The sequence below is a fragment of the Triturus cristatus genome, chromosome 10 (assembly GCF_964204655.1).
Source record: "Triturus cristatus chromosome 10, aTriCri1.1, whole genome shotgun sequence".
Classification (NCBI taxonomy): Eukaryota; Metazoa; Chordata; class Amphibia; order Caudata; family Salamandridae; genus Triturus; species Triturus cristatus.
The window spans coordinates 766,593,698-766,615,819 of NC_140593.1; the positions used below are offsets into that span (position 1 = coordinate 766,593,698).

Below are 22,122 nucleotides of genomic sequence, written 5' to 3' on the forward strand. Positions count from 1 at the left end.
TTCCCCCTCTAGCAAGATCTTCTTTGCCTCTTCTTTTGACTCCTCAGGTAAGTTTGCCAAGTATGGCGCAATGTCTGCCCACATCTGCCGATTGTAACATCCCAATAGTGCTAGGCCGTTGGAAGCACGCACTGTCAAAGCAGACATTGAGGAAAAACGCTTGCCGATGTTATTCAGCCACCTACCCTCCTTATCTGGTGGAACCGTCAACAAAGCAGATGGGTTTTTGGACCTCCTCTGAGCGGCCTGGGTAATGACGGAGTCCGGTTTTGAATGGCCTGTGAGACAAGCTGGAGCAGTGGCTGGCGCTTTATATTTCTTATCCAGCCGAGGTAAAACTGGAGGGACCGAGGAAGGATTCTGCATAATCTTTATGCCTTGTTCCCAAATGTAGTCTATCATAGGGATTGCGCGAACAGACTTTTTAAAGGGTTCCTTAAAATCGTAGAGGAAACAATCCTGTTGGTGCGAGGGCATAGGTATCTGAAAGCGCTGGGCCACTCTCTCTACGATATTATGAAAGCCGCCAATGTCCTCCGGCGGCGAGTCGGCTGAGGTAGGAGCAGGAGAAACTGGACAGGGAAGAATGTAGTCATCCCATTCGTCCTGATGAGATTGGACATCCTGAAGCTCTCCTTCTTCAGGCTCCTCTTCGTCGTCGTCATCTGTAGTGAGACGAGGTGGTGATGTGACCGTCTCGGACTGCAAAACCAATGGAGGCGGTCGTGGCCTTGGTGTTGGAGGCACAACCTGGCATCGGGGAGGGAGCAGGCATCGGAATGCGTTGCTTATAGTCAGATATAAGGAATTGGAGATCCGTGACCAGAGACGCAGGCAGACAAACCATAGATGGTGGAGGCTGCGTATATTCCTGAGGAGAAACCTCCTGATGGTCCTGTTCAATATCCTCATAGTCAGAGATATCCTGATATTTTACATGTAGTTGCGAAGGACTTGTCGCAGCAGGGAACATACTGCCGTCATCCGAGTCTTCCACCTCAAAAAGTTGAGCCGGAGGCAAGGTTGGGACCCTACTAGGTGAAGTCAGGGCCGGTTCCAGTGCACGTTTGGTGATCTTGAGGTGCACATAAGTACTTTGTACATCAGAGTCCATATCCGTCGACGGGCCCGTCGACGGTAGGGTCGTAGACGGTGTAGTGTGGATAGGCATTATTGACATTTGAGACGTCGTTGACGAGGTCATCGTCGACGGTGTAGTCAGCGATGATGATGATCGCTTCGTCGACGATGTCGTCGTCGACGAAGGCTTCGTCGACGGTGTCCTCGTCGACGATGATGTCAAAGAGGGAGCTTTCATCGATGGTGTCGTCGATGATGCTGTCGTCAGCGATCGCAGCGTCGACGGCAGCTTAGCTGACGACGAAGACTTTTTAATTTTTAGCGTCGACGAGATAGATTTACCAGCCATCGACGATGGAGTGGTCGTCGTCGATGTAGTCAAGGCCTGGGATGCGACAGAAGTAGATATTGTCGCTGTCGACGAGGTAACCTGGAATGCCGTTGATGAAGATCTCCTCGTCGATGAGGCCACCGTCGACGAAGTCGTCGTCGGCGACGGGGTGGAAACAGGCTTCTTAAAAGGCATGTGGAACATCCTGAGGAGAAGCAGTCCCTGGCAGAGGCTTGGCCAGGCCCTCTGAAGACTTTTTGTGCGTCCTCTTTTGAGGTGGCTGCGACGAAGGGCCCGGAGATGCCACCCTTGGTCTCTTTTGTGAGGAGTGAGAGGAGATGGCAGAACCCTCACTTTCCTCAGAGGACACAACAGTATCCTTGTCCTTAAGTCTTTGCAGCCAAATTAAAAGGCGCCCTTCGTGGTCTTTAAGGGTCTTAGAGGAAAAGGTACGACATACCTTGCAATCCTTCGAAGTGTGGCTAGGATAAAGACAGTCCTTATGTTGGTCGTCCACGTGAAGCCTCTTTTTCCCACAGGAAGCACAGGACCTGAACAGGCCCTTCTTCGGGGTATCAGCCATGACGAAGCCAAGTAATCCTCACAGTGAATGCAAACTTGAAGCAAGAAACACTGGAAATCTAGAAGAAATGAGCAGAGCTCAGTGGAGACTCCCTTAGCACGACGTGCGGTAGAAAATCTGAGGGACTAGAGCTCCTTCCAGGAAGGTTCTAGAGGGTGGTGCTAGCTGATTGGCTACTTGCCAAACTTTGGTCCTTTTTTTTTTTTTTTTTTTGAAAACCTTTATTTTAAAATCAGGACACAGCTATTCAGCCGACAACCCGGAGGTTCGGCAGCATCGATAATTAGAAACAGTGATGCGTCCCCAGTACAGTGCAAAGAGAAGTGCAAAGGTTCAATTTTAAGTAAACAAAAAACTCACAACAAACCCCAGCAAGGCAAGAACACTAAAAGCCCATGGTGAAAACCCCCAGGGGAGGCCGGACCCCACTCGTCTACCAGTTACAATATAGTGTAAGGTGGAAGAAGGGGGACAGCAGAGGCCAAAATAGTTCATAAACCATACTGTGCTGGAAAGAAGGTCAGGGGGAAAGCTGTTCCTCGGGAGGTTCCAGATCAGGGGCAAGACATATTCCCCCCCTGTATTGATTCCACCGCCCCCAGATGGCATGCCACTTCCGGGGGCGGCCTCTAGAGCAATAGACCGTCTTCTCCCTAAACATACTCCAGTCCATGTTTTCTTTCCACGCAGTCAGTGTGGGGGGCCCCGAGGAGCCCCACAATCGCGCGATATCCCTCTTAGCGACCATGTTACCCAGAGTCACCCATTGGGTCTGCGCCTCATCAAGGTCAGTGGGCCCCCAGACATTCAGGAGACAACACCGCGCCTACGGCTGCACAGCAATGCCCGTCACCTCCCCCATAACTGCATGGACTCTCCTCCAGAATTCCACAATGACACCACATTCCCAAATGATGTGCAGGAAAGTACCCACCATACCACACCCCCTCCTGCACAGGCCGTCCTCCGAGAATCCCATGTGGACCAGCCGTGGCCCCGTCACATACACTCGGTGCAGTATTTTAAGCTGCACCAGCCTCAGACGCGACGGGATCGCAACCTCCTTAGGAGAAGAAACAGCAGACTGCCAGTCCTCATCGTCCAACTCGAGGCCATCCCTAGTCCACTGGTCCCTCAGCCCCAGAAGCATGTCCGCCCGGACGTTTATCAGTTTCTTATATATGAGCGAGATCGTGCTCTCGGGCATATGGCCATCAAGGACCCGGTCCTCCAAAGGAGAGGACTCAGGCACCTTCTCACCCTCTACGAGGACTGATCGGAGGGCGTGACGCATCTGAATATACCTGAAATACTCGGAGGGCCCCAGCTCATACTCAGTCTGCAACTCCTCAAAGGACTTCACCTTCCCCTTATGCAGTACATCTCCCACCCTGGAGATGCCGATCAGGTCCCACTTATCAAAGCCTTTCGTATGCCAAAGCCTTCCCAATCTCTCCGATTCAAACAGCGGGAGAGCGAGGGTGAGCCTATCCTTCCAGCCCAGCGAGTCTGTTGCCATCTTCCACACCCGCACTGCCACACCGGTGGGCCCCGTGAGGGACGAATCTAGGGACCGCGAGTACAACTCCCTGTAATAGTTACCACCACGCAGCAACCACCTGTCCATGGCATACCCAGGGCTGAGGGCAGGGCCATAAAACCCATGATTGATCGCGCTCAGCTGTGTGGCCCAATAGTACCGTCGGATGTCTGGGAGCGCAATGCCCCCGTCGTACCATGGAAGCGTCAATTTTGCAATAGCTATTCGCGGCCGCCCATCCCACAGCAACGTCCTTTGGAGGCCTTCGACCTCCCGAAAATATTTGGCCGGCACCCAGTCCAGAGTATTCTGTAAGGCGTAGAGGAAGCGGGGAAGAGACATCATTTTGAACAGGGCTGCACGCCCAACGAGGGAGAGCGGCAGCCTCCGCCAACCTTCAACATCGCGCCTCAGGCGTGCCAGGGGGGGGGGAGCAGATTCTTCTCATAGCGCACAGCAGAGTCCATGGAGATAAAGATCCCCAAATACACGAAACCCTGCTGGGCGACCTGTATCGAACATGTTCTAGGGATCGGTGGGACCTCGCCACTAAGAACATACAAGTACGATTTGCCCCAGTTGATAACGAGACCCGAGTTCCTACCAAAAGATGTGAGTACGTCACAGACCACTATAAGTGACTTCTTAGGTGAGGCAAGATACAGCAGGATATCATCGGCATAGAGCGAAATACGGTCCTTGTGTTCAGGCGACCACCGAAGGCCCCGTATATCCGGGTGCCAACGTATCCACGCAGCCAGCGGCTCAAGGGCGAGGGCGAACAGCAACGGCGACAGGGGGCAACCCTGCCGAGTACCCCTCCCAAGCTGAAACGGAGTCGACGCCCGACCATTCACCACAACACTCGCTAGTGGCCCCTCGTACAGCAACCTCACCCAGCTCACAAAACCGCGGCCAAAGCCGAACTTGGCCAGCACGGCCCACAAGTATGCCCACTCCACCGTGTCAAAGGCCATCGTGGCATCAAGCGACGCCACAATAGCTGGTTCACGCAGCGTGCCCGCCCTGGCGATTACGCCATGAAGACGCCTAAGATTTAACGCTGTGTTTCGGTGCGGGATGAAGCCGGATTGATCCGGGTGGACCAAGTCGCCAAGTACCCTAATCAAACGGGTCGCCAGGAGTTTAGCCAGAATTTTCGGCTCCGCGTTAAGAAGTGAAATAGGCCGATATGAGGCGCACTTATCGCGGGGCTTACCCTCTTTGTGTATGACCACAATCGTCGCCAGTCGCTGATCCAACGGGAGGGTCCCACCCCCCCGCGCCTCCAAAAACATGGCGCGCAGGTGAGGGGCGACCCTATCCGGGAACAGCTTGTACAGGTCGATCGGCAAGCCGTTCGGTCCCGAGGCCTTACCCGAGTTTAACGCACGGATAGCCCCCGCCACCTCGTCGACCGTTATGTCACCATCTAAATCGTCCCTATCTATATCGGAGAGGCAGGGCAACTCGATATCACGGAGGAGGTTACACGAGTCCTCGGGCGGCCTATCCGACGCAGAGGCATACACCCTACAGAAATAATCCGAGAAACACTGTACGATCCCCTCAGGTTCCACAATCGCCTCTCCCCTCTCTCCCGTCAACTCTGGAACAACTCTATTGACCCGTTCTTTTTTGTCCAGCCACGCCAGGAGTTTCCCTGCCTTATCACCAACATCATACAGACGGCCCTGCTGTTCCCTACTGAGGGTCTTAGCGGCGTTCGTCACCAGGTCTTTTGCTCAGTTTGCTTCAAGCAAAGCTCATGCAGTGAGGACTCTGTAACCTCCCCCTCCATCGCTCCCTCCAGAGCCGCGATCTCCTCCTCCACCTGCAGAACCTCGCCATCTCTCCGCCGCTTGGCAGCCACTACTAGGGAGAGGGCTTCCCCTCGAAGCACGGTCTTAAAAGCTTCCCACAGCGACACTGCCGAGTCCACGGTTCCCTTATTGTCCTTGAAAAAATTATCTACTTTCTTTACCAGTGCGCTGCGCATCTTGGGGTCTCGGAAATACCATGGGTTGATAGGGGCCACCCTTCCTCCTCCCTCCCGACCTAGATCCAGCCGGATCCACACCGGCGAGTGGTCAGATATACCACGCGCCATGTGCCTCGCCTCGGATACCAACGAGGCATGCGCGGCCAGAGTGAGTAGGTAATCAATCCTGGAAAGGATACCATGTGCCCCGGAGTGGAACGTGTATTGGCTCTGTGTGGGGTGCCGGAGCCTCCAGCAGTCTATCAGGCCAAGCGTGTCTAGGAAGTCTGGAAGCCATTTCTGAGCCCCCCCTGTGTCTCTGGGCGGGTATCTATCCAGCTGGCCGGAGCCAACAGCGTTGAAATCCCCTCCCACCACAAGCATTCCCCCCGGGAGATACAGCAAGGCCCTACCCAGATCTGCAAACGTGGAGGCCTGCAGGGCCGGCGGGACATAAACCGAAACTAAAACCAAAGTCCTTCCTTCCCACCGCCCCGCCACCGCCACAAACCTCCCCCTATCATCAACAATGGTGGAGTCCACCTCAAATGGCAACGAAGCTCTAACTAGGATGCCCACACCCCTGGACCCAGAAGAGAATCCCGAATGTGCAATGAATTTATAACCCTTCCTATTCAGGGCATAGCACGTATTACCTATAAGATGCGTCTCCTGCAACAGGGCAACATCCGGCATTGACCGTTTCAAGAATTGCAAAACAATCCCCCGCTTAATGCGATCCCCCAAACCATTAACATTCCAGCTTATAACACTTAAGCCCCTACCCCCCATCCTCAAACGGAAAGAGGCCCACCCCACACCCGAAGAGCCACCATGGAACAGCCCTGGAAATAATCATCATGCCTTGCAGAAATAAACCCCCCAACAACAAACCCAAAATCCCTGAAACTCCCCCCACCCTGCACCCCTGCTGCAGCTTACAAAGCCCCCCCAACTTGCAGTGTGCCTGTCGCCCTACAAAACCAAAAATCTACAAAAAGTACCACAAGGGAGGAAAAGAGCACCCCTCGTCCTCCCGCAACCCTCCACAGTTACTGCACTCTATTCAAGTCTTCAAATATAGCCAAATCAAGTCAGACCGGCTCCGAGATATCAGCCCTGTCCATCCCGGCCACTGTCTTTGCCTCGGCTACGTCGTCCCCCGTCCGTCGCCGGGGCAAAGCGTCCAGCCATTCGTCGGCCATAACAGGAGAGTCAAAAAAGAATGTCCGATCTTCGTGCACCACACGCAGTCTGGCAGGGAAGAGCATAGCATACTTCAGCTCTCTTTCCCGGAGCCGCCGCTTCACCCCCAGGAAGCCCTGTCTCTGCCTCTGCACCTGCTGGGTGAAGTCCGGATAGAAGTTCACCGACGCGTTCTGGAAGGGAACCGGGCCCGTCACCCTCGATGCTTGCAGGATAGCGTCCCGATCTCGAAAGTGAAAGAGCCGGGCGACGATCGGCCTCGGCGGGGCACCCGCCTTGGGCCTCCCGCCCGGCACTCTATGGGCCCTTTCCACCGCAAAGAACTTTCCAAGACCCTTAGGCTGCAGATGATTAAGCACCAAGTCCTCAACAAGCAGGTCAACCGAAGCCTCATCCGAGGACTCCGGGACCCCGACAACGCGCACGTTGTTGCGCCTGGCCCGGCTCTCAAAGTCCTCCAGCCGGCGGGCGGCGAGATCACTCTCGGTCCTCAGCTTACGAACCTCGGTCTGCAGTTCCGTAACATCATCAGTGAGGCCCGTGGTCTTAAGGTCCAAGTTCTTAACCCGTTCATTCGTTTTGCCCAAGTCCGCACGGATCAGGTTGACATCCACCAAGATGGCATCCACCTTATGCGCCAGGGCCTCAAACTGTCTCCCAATCGAAGTCTGCATCCCTTCGAGCGCGTCCATGACATCCTGTAGGGAGAGCTCCGGGGCCAAAGGCGAGTCCTCCTTCTGGGCATCCGGCGCCTGGCTCGACCCACTCGGTGATCCCTTCTGCAGAGCATAGCGGTCCATGCTGTTGACTTGGGTATAAGCTCCCCGCCTGGTAGACTTAGCCTTCAGCCGATCCCCTTCTGCTTTGCCCGACATGGTTGATTCCAAGCAGGTCGGTTCAGTTAAGACGGGTCCCTCTCAAGGAAAGGAATCAGGAGCGATCAGTTCTGCCGTGGGCCGCCAGAGTAGCCTGCAGAGCGTCCATGGGGTAATAAAGCCACCCAGAGCTCTCCAGTGGCAGGGCTGACAAAGGGAGCAAAAGCGAAAGTGAAAGAGCGGGGACCTCCGTCCGACAGTTCACACCTCGCCTGGCCGTTGTTGTTCAACTAGGAGTCGGGCATCCTGCCAACTCTAGCCCCTGGCATCCCCCGGAGATAGGCCGCAATCTTCCGCCAGGCTTAAGTCCGGCTCCCGGTGGGCGATCCGACCGCGGGTAGCATCAATCGCCTCCCTGACAAGTCATCTACACGATGCCATGCATACCGACAGTATTAGAGACAGGATAGTCGACGGAGGGCGCGAGGGTCTCGGGAGCTCTGAGCTCACGCGGCCATCTTGGTCGAGCGCTAGGCTCCTCCCCCCCTCCTCTTTGGTCCTTTTTTACATAAGGACGTGGATATGTTACTAAGATGAGGCCTTTTTGGGGCCCATTACTCTATATGTCTACTAAGACATTGCTTTGTTATTTATCGGGGACTCCCATCCCGACGACGGGGAATGATTCAGGCATGTGAATCTATGAAAGATACCCTAATACTGGATAAGAGGACTACATATTACTATCATCAATCACCTGCCTAACATAATCAATACAAGTAGCAAGTGGACTTCACTATATGCCCAAATAATGCTCCAGATCAAGGACTAAAGACACCAGTTCCTTACCTTAAGAGATAGGGAATCCAGTTACATTTAAACAGGTGCAATTCAAATCAGCATTTCACATGAGGAAAGTTACATACTTGACACTGTCACAACATCTAATTTTACTTTAATCTATACTGTACCTGTGGAGTAGTGATTATCACAGCCCCATCTATATGGGCGGCGCTCAGATACTGTACTACAGAAAGGTGCTCATCGGAGGTTCCAGGCGGTGTATCTACAATAAGATAGTCAAGGTCTCCCCAGTCCACATCTCGCAAAAATTGTTTGATCATACCTAAAATATAAAATTAAATCAACTACAGTGTTTTTCCAAACTTACATTTTCGGTAAAGCAATGAAAGATGAATACAAACTGATAACAAGGAATATGAATACAGTAACAGTCTATTAACAAAACTACCAATTAAGAAATTGCTCTGCCTCCACTCTCTATCTGCTCTCCACAATTAATATTTTTTAATTTGCTACTGCACTGGCTGCCATCACAATCAGTTGAATTCACATAGAAAGTAGTAAATCTACACTTTCTCATTTACACCTCCGTGTGAGTGTTATTTGTTGCTTTCTAGAGTTCACAAACTTTCCCAGGGACAAGCATGGCACAGCTTTCCATGCTCAACACTGTTGTCTTGTAACATTCCCCGCAGGACACTATTTCCACTGTGCACAATTCTCATACCCTAGAACAAATGGGAACAGAACAGTTTTCTCCGCCTGGAAAATATAATTGTGGAGAAATTCCTTCCTTTACACTCCCACCAAATATGTGAGTAATCCATTCCCTTCCCATCCTGCACAGGGATTTATGCCAGCCATTGACCAGAATAAAAAGCCAACCCTCTGCAGGATGGAAGGGGGAACGGAAAATGTTTGCGAAGCTGACAAATGCCTATGTTTTTGTAGGTTCACAACTCTCAGTGCTCCTCCCTTGGTGGAAGTTCATTTTCAAATGCACGCTGGGATCGGAGGTCTCATTTTGCCAATTGACGCCCTCTAGTGGGTTATCGAGGCGCGAAGGCGATTTGTGAGAAATTATTTTGGAGGGCTGTCTGGTCCTGATAAGGAGCACCATTCCCAGTGGAAACGCGTATATGGGAAGGCTGAAGAACTTGAACTATTCTTCTCTGTCAGCACGGCACCCCGCGAGTATGGAAGTGAGCACAAACTATTTCCCAACCTACTATAGGTGTAAAATATAGCTAACCAGGAATGAACATTGAACGTATGGGAGGGGTGCGGTCGAGTGACCTTATCTAAGCGCGAAGGTGATTTGTGAGAAAAAAAAAAATATATATATATATATATATATATATATATATATATATATATATATATATATATATATATATATATATATATATATATATATATATATATATATATATATATATATATATATATATATATATATATATATTTTATTATTATCCTCTGTTCAGTTCATATCCCACTCAACTATTGTTCCTTAAAGCACCAGTTCTACATTGGCTAAGAAAGAGCCCTCTTCTGCCTGTGCCAATAAAAATTTACATTGCTATTTAAGGAAAACGGCTTTACGAGAATCTGGATTTAAGGTGTCAATACACAGCTGGGATTCTACCAAGACAAGGTACTGAAAATTAGCACAATGTTTGTGACTGATTACTTTTTGTTAGTCTTGCATGTGGTGCCTTCTAGAATCAGTCTGGAAGGTAAGGTGAAAGCTTCAAAGAGTGAATTATATATACTGGTGTGGCGCAGATACATATGTATATATGACAGCATGCATTATATAGCATCATTGATTTATTTAGTGGTGCAGGAAAAACTGCCTTTAAAGTTTTCAAAGTTGGCAGAAAAATCAAAAAGAACACACCATTTTTCTTCGGTCCCCTCCAAATAACAGCATCATCTGGACTGCTCAACAGGAAACCAACAGACATCACACCTAAATTATCTTCAACATACTATAAAGAGAAGAAAGAAATGTATAAACTCAGGAAGAAACAAGCACTGAAGGCATGTACTACAGTTTGTCAAACCCACATTTAACATAAGAGTACCTAAGTTACAAAAGTGATCTCACAATAAAGTCACAGTGTACAAGCTATCCCCTCTACTTGTGCAGACACTGTACATTCATACACTCTGCCCCCTTTACCTTTCTCCTTCCCTCCACTAAATATCCTTATATGCTTCGTTACATGCTATACAAGATCCAATCTAACTAATAAGGGCACAAGGAAAGACAACCCCATCTAATTTACTTTGTATGTGCCTTCTTTAAAGTTGTAGACTCCAGATTTATCCATGCTTTCTACTAGTCTTGCTTTCCTGCCTGTGTAGCTAATAAAGGAATAGACTAGAGACACTCTTGAAGTGTTATAATCTCGGTTTATTTAAAATGGGTTAAGGAGGAAGGCAAAGATTGATTCATGAATGACCTTGGTGTTCATTGTCTAAAATGGACATCCTTAAAGGTAGGATGAAGCTTTCAGGATTTGATTAAATATAAACCTTTATGGCCCTGCGCTGAAAAAGACAACAAGGGAACATAGAACCCCCTTACACTTATAACCTAGGAGGTTTCAAATGAACAGGTTTTTTTTCATTAGGTTATGGTAAAACTGGGTTTATGTCAACCACTGAGAAAATGCTGTCACATACGTTTAATTCATAACATAAGAAGAAATCATTTCAGAAAAAAGAATTTATTTCGCATCAGGCTGTAGTGCAAAATGTGGGCATTTTCCTAAGTAGTGTTTGTTGAAAGGGTGTTTTTAGGGACGTTATATGGGGAGTCTAAAACAAGTACAACTCCAACTAGCCATCGACGTATACTACCTTCACCCCAAACACCCTGTGAAAAGCATAACCATTACTGCAGTGTAGCAAATCGCGATAGCGAGTATCGTGTGGATACTTGCTAATCCTCGTTGTGGGCTCCATCCAGGGCTGGAGGAGTTCCGTTCCCCAAACATTTCCTTTCATTTAGGCTGTTCTCAACTCACTAGTCCTGAGGAAGACCCGCTATGATGTCGATCTATTAACACACACACACAGGGTCGAAACATCAGCAGCAACTTTATTGTTCCATGTTCTTTGTCAACCATTCTAAAGAAGGCTAATAATGAGATAGGGTGTTTGTTGAACTAATTGACATGAAGAGAACAGGCATTTCTTTAACTGGTTCATGTATATAATTTTTTGTTTGTATTGAGTTGTGCGAAGCACTTTTGCACTTTGTGTCACCTTATCACTAAGTCACATTGTTTATTATTTCTGGGTTCATGACAGCCGCAGATGAAGATATCTGTTTGTATTATTTGGGTATATGACTTTGAATATACTTAATAATTATGGTTATTGTTGTGTGTTGTCCATTTCAATAATTGTACAGTGGGGTTGTTGAATAATAGTCAATATAAACCCACACTCCTTCTGCTCATTGCACACCATACATTGATCTTCAAATATTGTTGTGAAATGTTGACACCATTTGTTCATGCAAAGAAATTGCGATACCCAACAGAACGCATTTTAGTCTTTGACATTATATACCCAGGTTCTGAGGGGCACAGGCCAACCCCATTATTTTTGATGATATACCAAAATTATGATTACATTATTCTGAATAAAAGTATGCCATCTATTTTTATCAGGGTGAGTGTTGTCAATCCTGGAGTTAAACACTGCAGACACGCCACTTGTAAAATCTCACTGACAAACCATGCATGCAAAATGCCTACACATGAATATGTGTGATCCCATTTTGAAAGAGTGACGTGGGATAGCTGGGTGTGGTTGCACATGTGAGCAAGTTAATATACCACTCTTAAAACAACTGTGTATGAAAATGGGTTTTTAGTTAGGGGGATAAAAGTCCCTTTTAAGTAACAAGTCCCAAATCCTGTTAGGTCCAAGTTGAATAAATAAACCTAGGCTTAACCTCTGTTAGCTAGAACACAGAGCAAACAGCTTAACATAAGGAAAAGTGTGTAAAGTATTAAGTACCAAAACAATTAAAAAGTCAAAACATCACTAAAAAAATCCCAAAGCAAATTTCAAAAGTAGAGACAAATCTAATAAGAAAAAAACCACCTACCAAAATCCAGAAAGACGAATCACCGATGTCAATTTTGAAAGTTTTAGAGCAAAAAGTGCCAGGAGAAAATAAAGCGCCAATAAAATAGCACTGTTCGCGGTTGACTGAGGCACAATTTGAGACTGACCACAATGGACCGATGGTCAGTGATCCAAGCGGGTTGCCTCGGTCTAAGTTTTTACCTTTGAACGTAACCATTTTTATGGAAGATGAAATCCTTCAGCAGTGCATGGTTGAAAACTGTATTCGGCATTGGTCTCTAAAAGGCGGAAAGCCACTTGGACAAAGTCCCTGTGAAACTGTTGGCTTCCGCAGGAAATTTCAAAATTCACTGTCACAAAGTCCTCTTGTCAGTCAGATAATCTTCACATCTTAGCCCACTCAAGTTAACTACCTTCGGACTTAGCCTCTTTTTTGCAGCTCAAAATCCTTTAACAGTACAGGCCTATGAGCTGTACCTGATGAAGTCCTCTTGAAACTGGGCACCTTTGCCATGTTGTTCCCTTGATGCCATGCAGGTCTTGAAGTCCAAAAATGTTTTAAGTCACATCATTTCAGACTTTCTGGAGCAGTTACCTTGGTCACTTTCTAAGGCTCCCAGGAATTCAGGGACAGGACTCACTCAAGTAGAAGCCACTAGCAGAGTCCAGTACATGACTAGTTGCTACTGGTCAGCTGGTCACTCCAGGAAAAAGGACTCTTGAAGCTTCTTGTTTCCCTGTAGCCACACAGGAGGTCAGCCACAAGACTGCTGGACTTTACGTAATAGTCCTAGCTACAAGTGCATCAGAGGGCTCTATGCTAAATCGTAGGCTATTTGTTTTTAATTGTTATTAGGACTGCAACTGAGGCTGATAGATTGTGTTTATTGTTTGCTCGCTCATGTTTCCCTCGCATTGCTGACACATTACCAAAGCGGCTTACCGGCACTCACTTTGCCTTCTTCATACCTCGCTGTTCGTTGCTTGGCATTCCAGTTCCGGGCTCGGCAGGTTGCCGGTCCCGGCAGAGGGACGTGGCTCCTCCCCCCTCCCCTCATTTCCGCTTCCTGGGGGGCTGATTTAAAAACTCCATCGGTGCCCGGCCGTGCTGCATCAGAGGGCTCTATGCTAAACCGTAGGCTGCTATTTGTTTTTAATTGTTATTAGGACTGCAACTGAGGCTGATAGAAAGATTGTTTTTATTGTTTGCTCGCTCATGTTTCCCTCGCATTGCTGACACATTACCAAAGAGGCTTACCGGCACTCACTTTGCCTATTTCATACCTCGCTGTTCGTTGCTTGGCATTCCAGTTCCTGGCTCGGCAGGTTGCCGGTCCCGGCAGAGGGACGTGGCTCCTCCCGCCTCCCCTCATTTCCGCTTCCTGGGGGCTGATTTAAAAACACCATAGGTGCCGGGGCGCGCCGGTGGCGTGCCAAAGGCAAACCCGTCTGTGCCCGTCCGCGCCAGTCTGTTGCCGGACACGCTGCCAGTTTGGCCAGAACTGGGTATGCTTACTCCAGTCTGAGCTGCTTGCAATCGGGAGGCGTGTAACGAAGTGCTCACAACCTCGGCTGGACAGCTTGGAGGGTCCTTTTGGGTGTTTATGCTGTGGCTGCTCTTCTTTAATCCCGGCCAAACCCAGCAACCCCTCCCCCCGCTCCTCTGTGATGGTCTTCTCGCTCAACTGTCGCTCACTTGTCAAGCATTTTGCTGACGTTTACTACCTCTTGGAAGACAGGTCTCCTGATGTTTTATTCCTTACTGAGACTTGGCTCTCAGAGGATATGGTGACGGAGCAAGTACTTGCTCTTCCGGAAGGTTATACGATCTACACTCTTAATAGACCTACGAGAGGAGGGGGCATTGCGGTCATCCTTAAAACTAAGTTCCCATGCACTTTTATTAAACAGACTGTTGCCGATTGTGAATGTGCTTCTTTTAAAATAACTTTTAATTTTAATTACACGATGTCAGGACTATTGATTTACCGTCCCCCGGGTCCGTCCACAGAGTTCCGAACTGCCCTGCCGAGATAGTCAGCACTTTAGCGGTCAATGCCTCTAATTTTTCTGTTATAGGCGATCTCAACTTACATTTAGAAAATGCTTCAGATCCTACTGTGCTATCTTTCTTGGCTGACCTCGTGGCATGTCAGCTCGTGCAACGGGTTCCTGGCCCTACACATCTGGCTGGGCACCTACTCGATCCTGTCTTTACTAACATACCTTCCCTTGAGGTCCTCGTTCCGGTTCCCATGGATTGATCCGACCACTATTTAGTTACCATGGTGATTTATGACATTTTGCCACCACGCAATTTAGTCAGCACCTCGTGTTTTAAGCGCCCTTGGCACAAACTGAGTTGGGAACATCTCCAAAGTCATCTTGCGGCTACCTCCCCGGTCATTTCAGCTGACCCTAACGAGGCCTATTTAACTTTTTCCGATTGGATTACTCGGCGGCTGGATGTTTTTATTCCTGTTAGGTTGTCTAGGAATCGGCTTAATAAACCTAACCCTTGGTAGAACGCAAAATTAGCTGACTTATGTAAGATCTGTAAGAAGTTGGAGAGAGCCTGGCGACGGGACTTTGACCCTTCTTCCAAGGCTCTCTATCGCGCTGCTATCAAGCGTTACCATAGAGCCCTCCATGTTGAGCGTGCCGCATTCTATGCCGTTACAAAAATGGGGTAACCCAAGGAAAAAGGACCTGGGTGGATTAATGATACCAAAAACAGTGGTCCTTAACCAATGATTAATAAATCTGAGACATATATTTCGCTTAGTCAATTATTTAGCTAATCCTGAGCCTAAACGGAATTTTCTTTAAGAACAAAGGCTCGCAATATTCAATAAATAATTCAATCCAACAGAGGACAACATCCAAAACACTGTGAGCTGGTATACATACGTTTATTTTTGGCAATTTTTGCAATATTCATAGGACAGAACGAGGTTGCTCCAAGGAGAGACGTGCATCAAAGGAAAGTGATTGAAAAGTGCGTGAATAGGACAAGGAATGAAAGATGCATAGTAGTAAGAGTATTTAATCAATTTCAGGCAGTGTGGATCGGTTGTAATTCACCGTCCAGAATCCAAGTAACCTGGTCACATTCATTGGATACAAAATTAGTATAATTCAAAAAATGACCCCATTGATGGTCTTTTGCACGAGAGACTGTAAATGTGTCCCAGGTAGTAAAGGGTGGGCGTCGACGTTTCGACCCGTCTTGATGGCCTTGGGGGATTTTAAGCCTTGGCCTTGCGGGTCTTCATCAGGACCAATAGGGGGCAACCTGACTGGAAGGTGATCTTAACTGAAACACCTGAAACATTAAAACATGGGGGTGTGAGGAGGTTGTCCTGATTAAAAACATTTAAAAGCACGGTATGCTGTAATTATTCACATACCTAGTGGATTAAATTCACTGGGAGAATTCCCGGATTCAATAAATGGAGGGCTTAATATGACAGGTCAGACAATTCGTGTCTAATTGAAAGAATAATAAAGTAAAGTAGATTCAAAATGTGGACAAAGTCATTAATCAAAACATTTAATCAAAAAACATCGTGAGGATTGTTGGTCGCTCTGATAGCCCACATCCAGCTAAGTGGAACTAATAAGGCTGTGACTATCTGGCAGGCCGTTAGTGAGCAATAGAAAAACAAAAGGCATCTTACCGCATCAAGAAATCAATTGAGACTGATAGCGATGTATCCGTTGTCTATTCAGGGATAGCCGATGCGTAGAATTCAATCAAGGCTAAAAATCAAGGAAGGGGCATGGTCACTTAAAGCTCCGCCTGAGTAGGTGGATGATCTACAGTGTGTAGATATGGGCAGTAGAAGAGCTTACCATGCTAACACAATTAATGTGCAGGAAAAACCGGAGCGTCCGTCTCCGTTCAAGCCCCAGCGCAGTGTGAGCTCGTCCGCGGCTCCGTGCGGTTACCAAGGTAACCGTATGTGAGTTTATGACGATAGACCCGGAAATAGTAGAAGGACTATTATAATTGTTCGAGTTCCGATAAAATCAAAATCAAAGCCCAATGCTACAGTGGGGGGTTCAATCGCTGTCTGGGGTGTAGGGAACGTGCGGTCCTCCTCATCCACTAAATAACGGAGCGTCAGTCTCCGTGCTCGATCTAAGAAAAAAGCAAGAACCCAACTATTTTCCCGTGTGGTTGCTGTTGGCAACCGTAAACATGTCTATAAGCAGTGTAGAAAGACTAGTATACACTGAGGGGGTCCCATTAATACATGGAATATGGGGAAAAAATCAAATTGAACCCATGACGAAGCCAATCAACATATTTTAAAAATTATTAGAAAAATTATAAGGAACATTTGAGATACTTCAATAACTTACAGACACTACATAGAACAATAATTTCAATTCACAGATCATGTATCCACAAATATTGACAATACAAAAAACAATATTATAAATTCACAGAACATGTGTCCACACGTATTGACAAATTATAAAACACAATTATACAGTAATGTAATTCTACAGTAAACGGGTGTCCAGATGAAAGTTACCCTCTACTCTAATTCAATACATGGTGCTGATTAAAGATCCCTTTAACCGCAGATTGAGTTATTGTGAGTGTCGGGGCTAACGGGGAAGAGATACACTCTATCTTTGGTTCATAATGGAAACTTGTTTGTTGGTTTCTTCAAGTTCGTTCAAACCCCTGGTGACAGTGTCCAAAGAATGAATCCATCTATACTCCCACTTATTCAGTATATCAGTGAAGTCACCACCTCTTGGGTTAGGTTTTACTTTTTCCAAAACCCACCATCTCAGGCTGTCTGCTGTATGTTCAAAATTGGTGAAATGCTCTACCAACGGGGCACCAGGTGTCTTGCATCGGATACGGCTGCAATGTTGCAGTATCCGACACTTAACCTTCTGGATGGTTTGACCCACGTATAGAAAGATACATGGACAGGTGATAACATAAATCACTCCAGATGTGTTACAGTTGCTGTGTTCCCTTAGTGTGTAGGTGTGGTTGTTATGTGTGAACTCTTTGATGGTTCTGGTTAGAGCGCATGCTTTGCATGAGCCACATTGGTAGTGTCCCATGACCGGGGTACCCCATAGGGTAGTCTGTCCTACCGTCTGACTGGTAGGTAGTAGGGATTTGATCAGGTAATCTCTAATATTTTTACCTTTTCTGAAAGCGTGAAGTGGAGTGGGCATGTTACCTAATTCGTCAGCCACTAGATGCCAATGCTGGTTAATGGCCTTCTTGATGGCATTACTTTTGGTGTTGAACGTGGTCACACATACCAACCGTTCCTCGTGGGTCTTATCTTTAATTTTGGGGGTTAGCAAGAGTTCCCTGTGGTTATACCATGCACGTTTCCGCGCTTTTTTCAGAAGCCTGATTGGGTAGCCACGGTCTATCAATCTGGACAATAAACCTGCCGATTCTTCCAGGAAATTCTCTTTTTTTGAACAATTTCGCCGGATCCGTAAAAACTGTCCAAAAGGTAAGTTATCACGTAAGTTGCGGGGATGGTGGCTTGAGTAACGTAGTAGTGTATTTCTTTCGCTACTTTTCCTAAATAGTGTCGTGTATAGTTTACCTGATTCTGAGTCTGATTTGATTGTGATGTCAAGGAAATCAATTTTTTCTCTACTGTAGTTCATCGTGAATTGTATGTCAGTTGAACATGTGTTCAACCAAAGATGGAATTTTTTGAGATCCTCTTCCTCACCTCGCCAAACAAATATAATGTCGTCGATGTATCGACGCCATAGTTCTATACACTCACTATATTGGTTTACCTGGTTGAGGACATATTGATGTTCAAACTCACTCATCTAAATGATGGCCAGATTTGGGGCAAAGCTGGCCCCCATCGCCACGCCTTTAGTCTGTACGAAAAATTGACCCAAGAAGGTGAAATAATTTTGGGTCATGGCAATTTTAAGTAATGACACAATGAATTCTGTGGGAACCAAATGTGGTGCAGGTCTGGCATTCAGTACTAATTCAATGCATTGGAGGGCTGCCAATTGTGGGATGTTAGTATAAAGGGCAGTTATGTCCATAGTGACTAATAGGTGAGTGTCCGGGTCATATGGATATTCATCCAAGAGTTGTATAGTTTGCATGGTATCCCTTAAGTAGGTGGGAGTCTGTTCCGCGATGGGTTTTAGAAATACATCAATGTATTTACATAGAGGTTCTAGGACTGAACCACAGCCAGACACGATTGGTCTCCCTGGGGGATTTTGCATCCGTTTATGTATTTTAGGGAGGGTATAGATAGTGGGTAGTCTGGGATGTTTATTATTCAAGTAGTCATGTTCTAGTTTGTTAATATAACCATTCTCCAGAGCAATACCAGTAAGATTCCTTATAGTCTTACTTATATCCTGGGTGGGGTCTCTACGTAATTTCAGATAGTTCCCATCTACAGCCAACTGGGAATCAATCTCTCTTTTGTAGTCCTCGGTGTTCTGTATAACAATGGCACCGCCCTTATCCGCGGGTTTAATCACGATATGGGGATTGTTTTTTAATGTGTCCAGGGCTGCGCGTTCTTGTTTACTTATGTTATATTGGACATACTGTCTGTTAGTTAGTATATTGTCCACATCCCTCATAACCACCTGTTCGAACGCCAGAAGTTTATGTGGCATAAGAGACGTAGGGGGATTGAATTTAGATGGTGGTCGTAGTCCACTAGCAGAGAAAGTGGGGTTGCTAGGGGATTTCAAGAAATGATATTTTAGACGCAACTTGCGAAAGAATTGATGCAATTCAATCTTTAAGTTAAAATTGTTAGGCATGTTGGTCGGGACAAATGACAAACCCTTTTCCAGGATCCCTTGTTCATTAGGTGCCAAGGTATAATTTGACAGGTTGATAACAGGGTTGTCCGGTTTGTAGATTACCATCTGTAATGTTGCCTGCGTGTTTGGATCTCCCCATGTGTTTCCTGTTGGAAGTGTGCCTGTCTCCTTGTCTGGCCTCTCCCTTGATTCCATGTCTGTGCTCTGTTCCCCCTGGGTCTCCCCCAGGGGCGACCACGTCCTCGCTGGCCCCACCATGGTTCCTCTGGTAAAAAAGAGGAAGGGGGCTGTTGGTTTGACTGGTTCGAACCCCCAGTGGGAGTGGCTACACTAGGTCCTGGACGTTCAGAATCGCTCCCTGAGCTGCTGCCAAAAGAGGAGCCTGAGAAAGTAGTATACCTTCTAAACCCACTCCTACCTCTACTGGAAAAGGTACCCTGTTGTTCCCTTATATAGTAACCTTCCTGTAAATATGGGTAAGTGATCTTCTTGTCATAGAATTTAATATCTCTAGTCACTTTATCTAGTTTTGTTGCCTGTGTGTATGTATCAAAGTCCTGAATGGTGCGTTCTAATCTCTCTAATGCCTCTTTGGCATTAACTAGAGCCCTATCTTCAATAATTTCTTTTTTTAGATCAGTGATTTCCTTAATCAGGCGTTGTACCTCTTCTACTGCTGTTTCTATACCAAGCACCATCCAGTGCCTTGAGCAGTTGTTAGACACAAAACTAAAATTCTTTTTAAACTTAGGATTATCAAGAAAGATAGCCGGTTCGTTTCTTACTTGTAATCCCTCCGGGATAACATTAGATTGGAGATATTTAGCCAAAGTATGTCCATGTAATCTTGTCCTAATCAATTTCTTCTCAAGTCGTTCTAGCTTAGACACTTTTTCGTTAAGGGTTAAATCTATACTCGTAGTGGTACCACCTAAGAAGGTGTTACCTCCTTGTAGTTGCAATAGTTTCTCAATGTAGTCCTCGCTATATGACAGTGTTTCCCTCTCTGACATAGTAGAACTACTTGTATAGAAATGTTGTCTGTATAATGTCAACAATGTGAGCAAAACAATAAAAAACACAAAAGTTTGAACAATTCAAAAGCACACAAACATTGAACAATTAAACAATTAAACCCTCGCAGGACTTGCCTGCACAAAGGTGGCCATTACAAAAATGGGGTAACCCAAGGAAAAAGGACCTAGGTGGATTAATGATACCAAAAACAGTGGTCCTTAACCAATGATTAATAAATCTGAGACATATATTTCGCTTAGTCAATTATTTAGCTAATCCTGAGCCTAAACGGAATTTTCTTTAAGAACAAAGGCTCGCAATATTCAATAAATAATTCAATCCAACAGAGGACAACATCCAAAACACTGTGAGCTGGTATACATACGTTTATTTTTGGCAATTTTTGCAATATTCATAGGACAGAACGAGGTTGCTCCAAGGAGAGACGTGCATCAAAGGAAAGTGATTGAAAAGTGTGTGAATAGGACAAGGAATGAAAGATACATAGTAGTAAGAGTATTTAATCAATTTCAGGCAGTGTGGATCGGTTGTAATTCACCGTCCAGAATCCAAGTAACCTGGTCACATTCATTGGATACAAAATTAGTATAATTCAAAAAATGACCCCATTGATGGTCTTGCACGAGAGACTGTAAATGTGTCCCAGGTAGTAAAGGGTGGGCGTCGACGTTTCGACCCGTCTTGATGGCCTTGGGGGATTTTAAGCCTTGGCCTTGCGGGTCTTCATCAGGACCAAATAGGGGGCAACCTGACTGGAAGGTGATCTTAACTGAAACACCTGAAACATTAAAACATGGGGGTGTGAGGAGGTTGTCCTGATTAAAAACATTTAAAAGCACGGTATGCTGTAATTATTCACATACCTAGTGGATTAAATTCACTGGGAGAATTCCCGGATTCAATAAATGGAGGGCTTGCTATGACAGGTCAGACAATTCGTGTCTAATTGAAAGAATAATAAAGTAAAGTAGATTCAAAATGTGGACAAAGTCATTATTCAAAACATTTAATCAAAAAACATCGTGAGAATTGTTGGTCGCTCTGATAGCCCACATCCAGCTAAGTGGAACTAATAAGGCTGTGACTATCTGGCAGGCCGTTAGTGAGCAATAGAAAAACAAAAGGCATCTTACCGTATCAAGAAATCAATTGAGACTGATAGCGATGTATCCGTTGTCTATTCAGGGATAGCCGATGCGTAGAATTCAATCAAGGCTAAAAATCAAGGAAGGGGCATGGTCACTTAAAGCTCCGCCTGAGTAGGTGGATGATCTACAGTGTGTAGATATGGGCAGTAGAAGAGCTTACCATGCGAACACAATTAATGTGCAGGAAAAACCGGAGCGTCCGTCTCCGTTCAAGCCCCAGCGCAGTGTGAGCTCGTCCGCGGCTCCGTGCGGTTACCAAGGTAACCGTATGTGAGTTTATGACGATAGACCCGGAAATAGTAGAAGGACTATTATAATTGTTCGAGTTCCGATAAAATTAAAATCAAAGCCCAATGCTACAGTGGGGGGTTCAATCGCTGTCTGGGGTGTAGGGAACGTGCGGTCCTCCTCATCCACTAAATAACGGAGCGTCAGTCTCCGTGCTCGATCTAAGAAAAAAGCAAGAACCCAACTATTTTCCCGTGTGGTTGCTGTTGGCAACCGTATACATGTCTATAAGCAGTGTAGAAAGACTAGTATACACTGAGGGGGTCCCATTAATACATGGAATATGGGGAAAAAATCAAATTGAACCCATGACGAAGCCAATCAACATATTTTAAAAATTATTAGAAAAATTATAAGGAACATTTGAGATACTTCAATA

General features: G+C 46.4%; 1 protein-coding gene across 2 annotated transcripts in view; it reads right to left on the reverse strand.

The window, feature by feature from the left end:
• NUBP1 (NUBP iron-sulfur cluster assembly factor 1, cytosolic) overlaps positions 1–22,122 on the reverse strand; it is a 286,868-nt gene that overhangs the window by 149,952 nt on the left and 114,794 nt on the right. For both annotated transcript variants that reach the window (XM_085628298.1, XM_085628299.1), the window contains 2 exons: positions 10,244–10,334; positions 8,508–8,662 (listed from right to left, as the gene is read on the reverse strand). In XM_085628298.1, the coding sequence (XP_085484424.1) occupies positions 8,508–8,662; positions 10,244–10,334 (246 nt within the window). The remainder of the gene's footprint in view (positions 1–8,507; positions 8,663–10,243; positions 10,335–22,122) is intronic.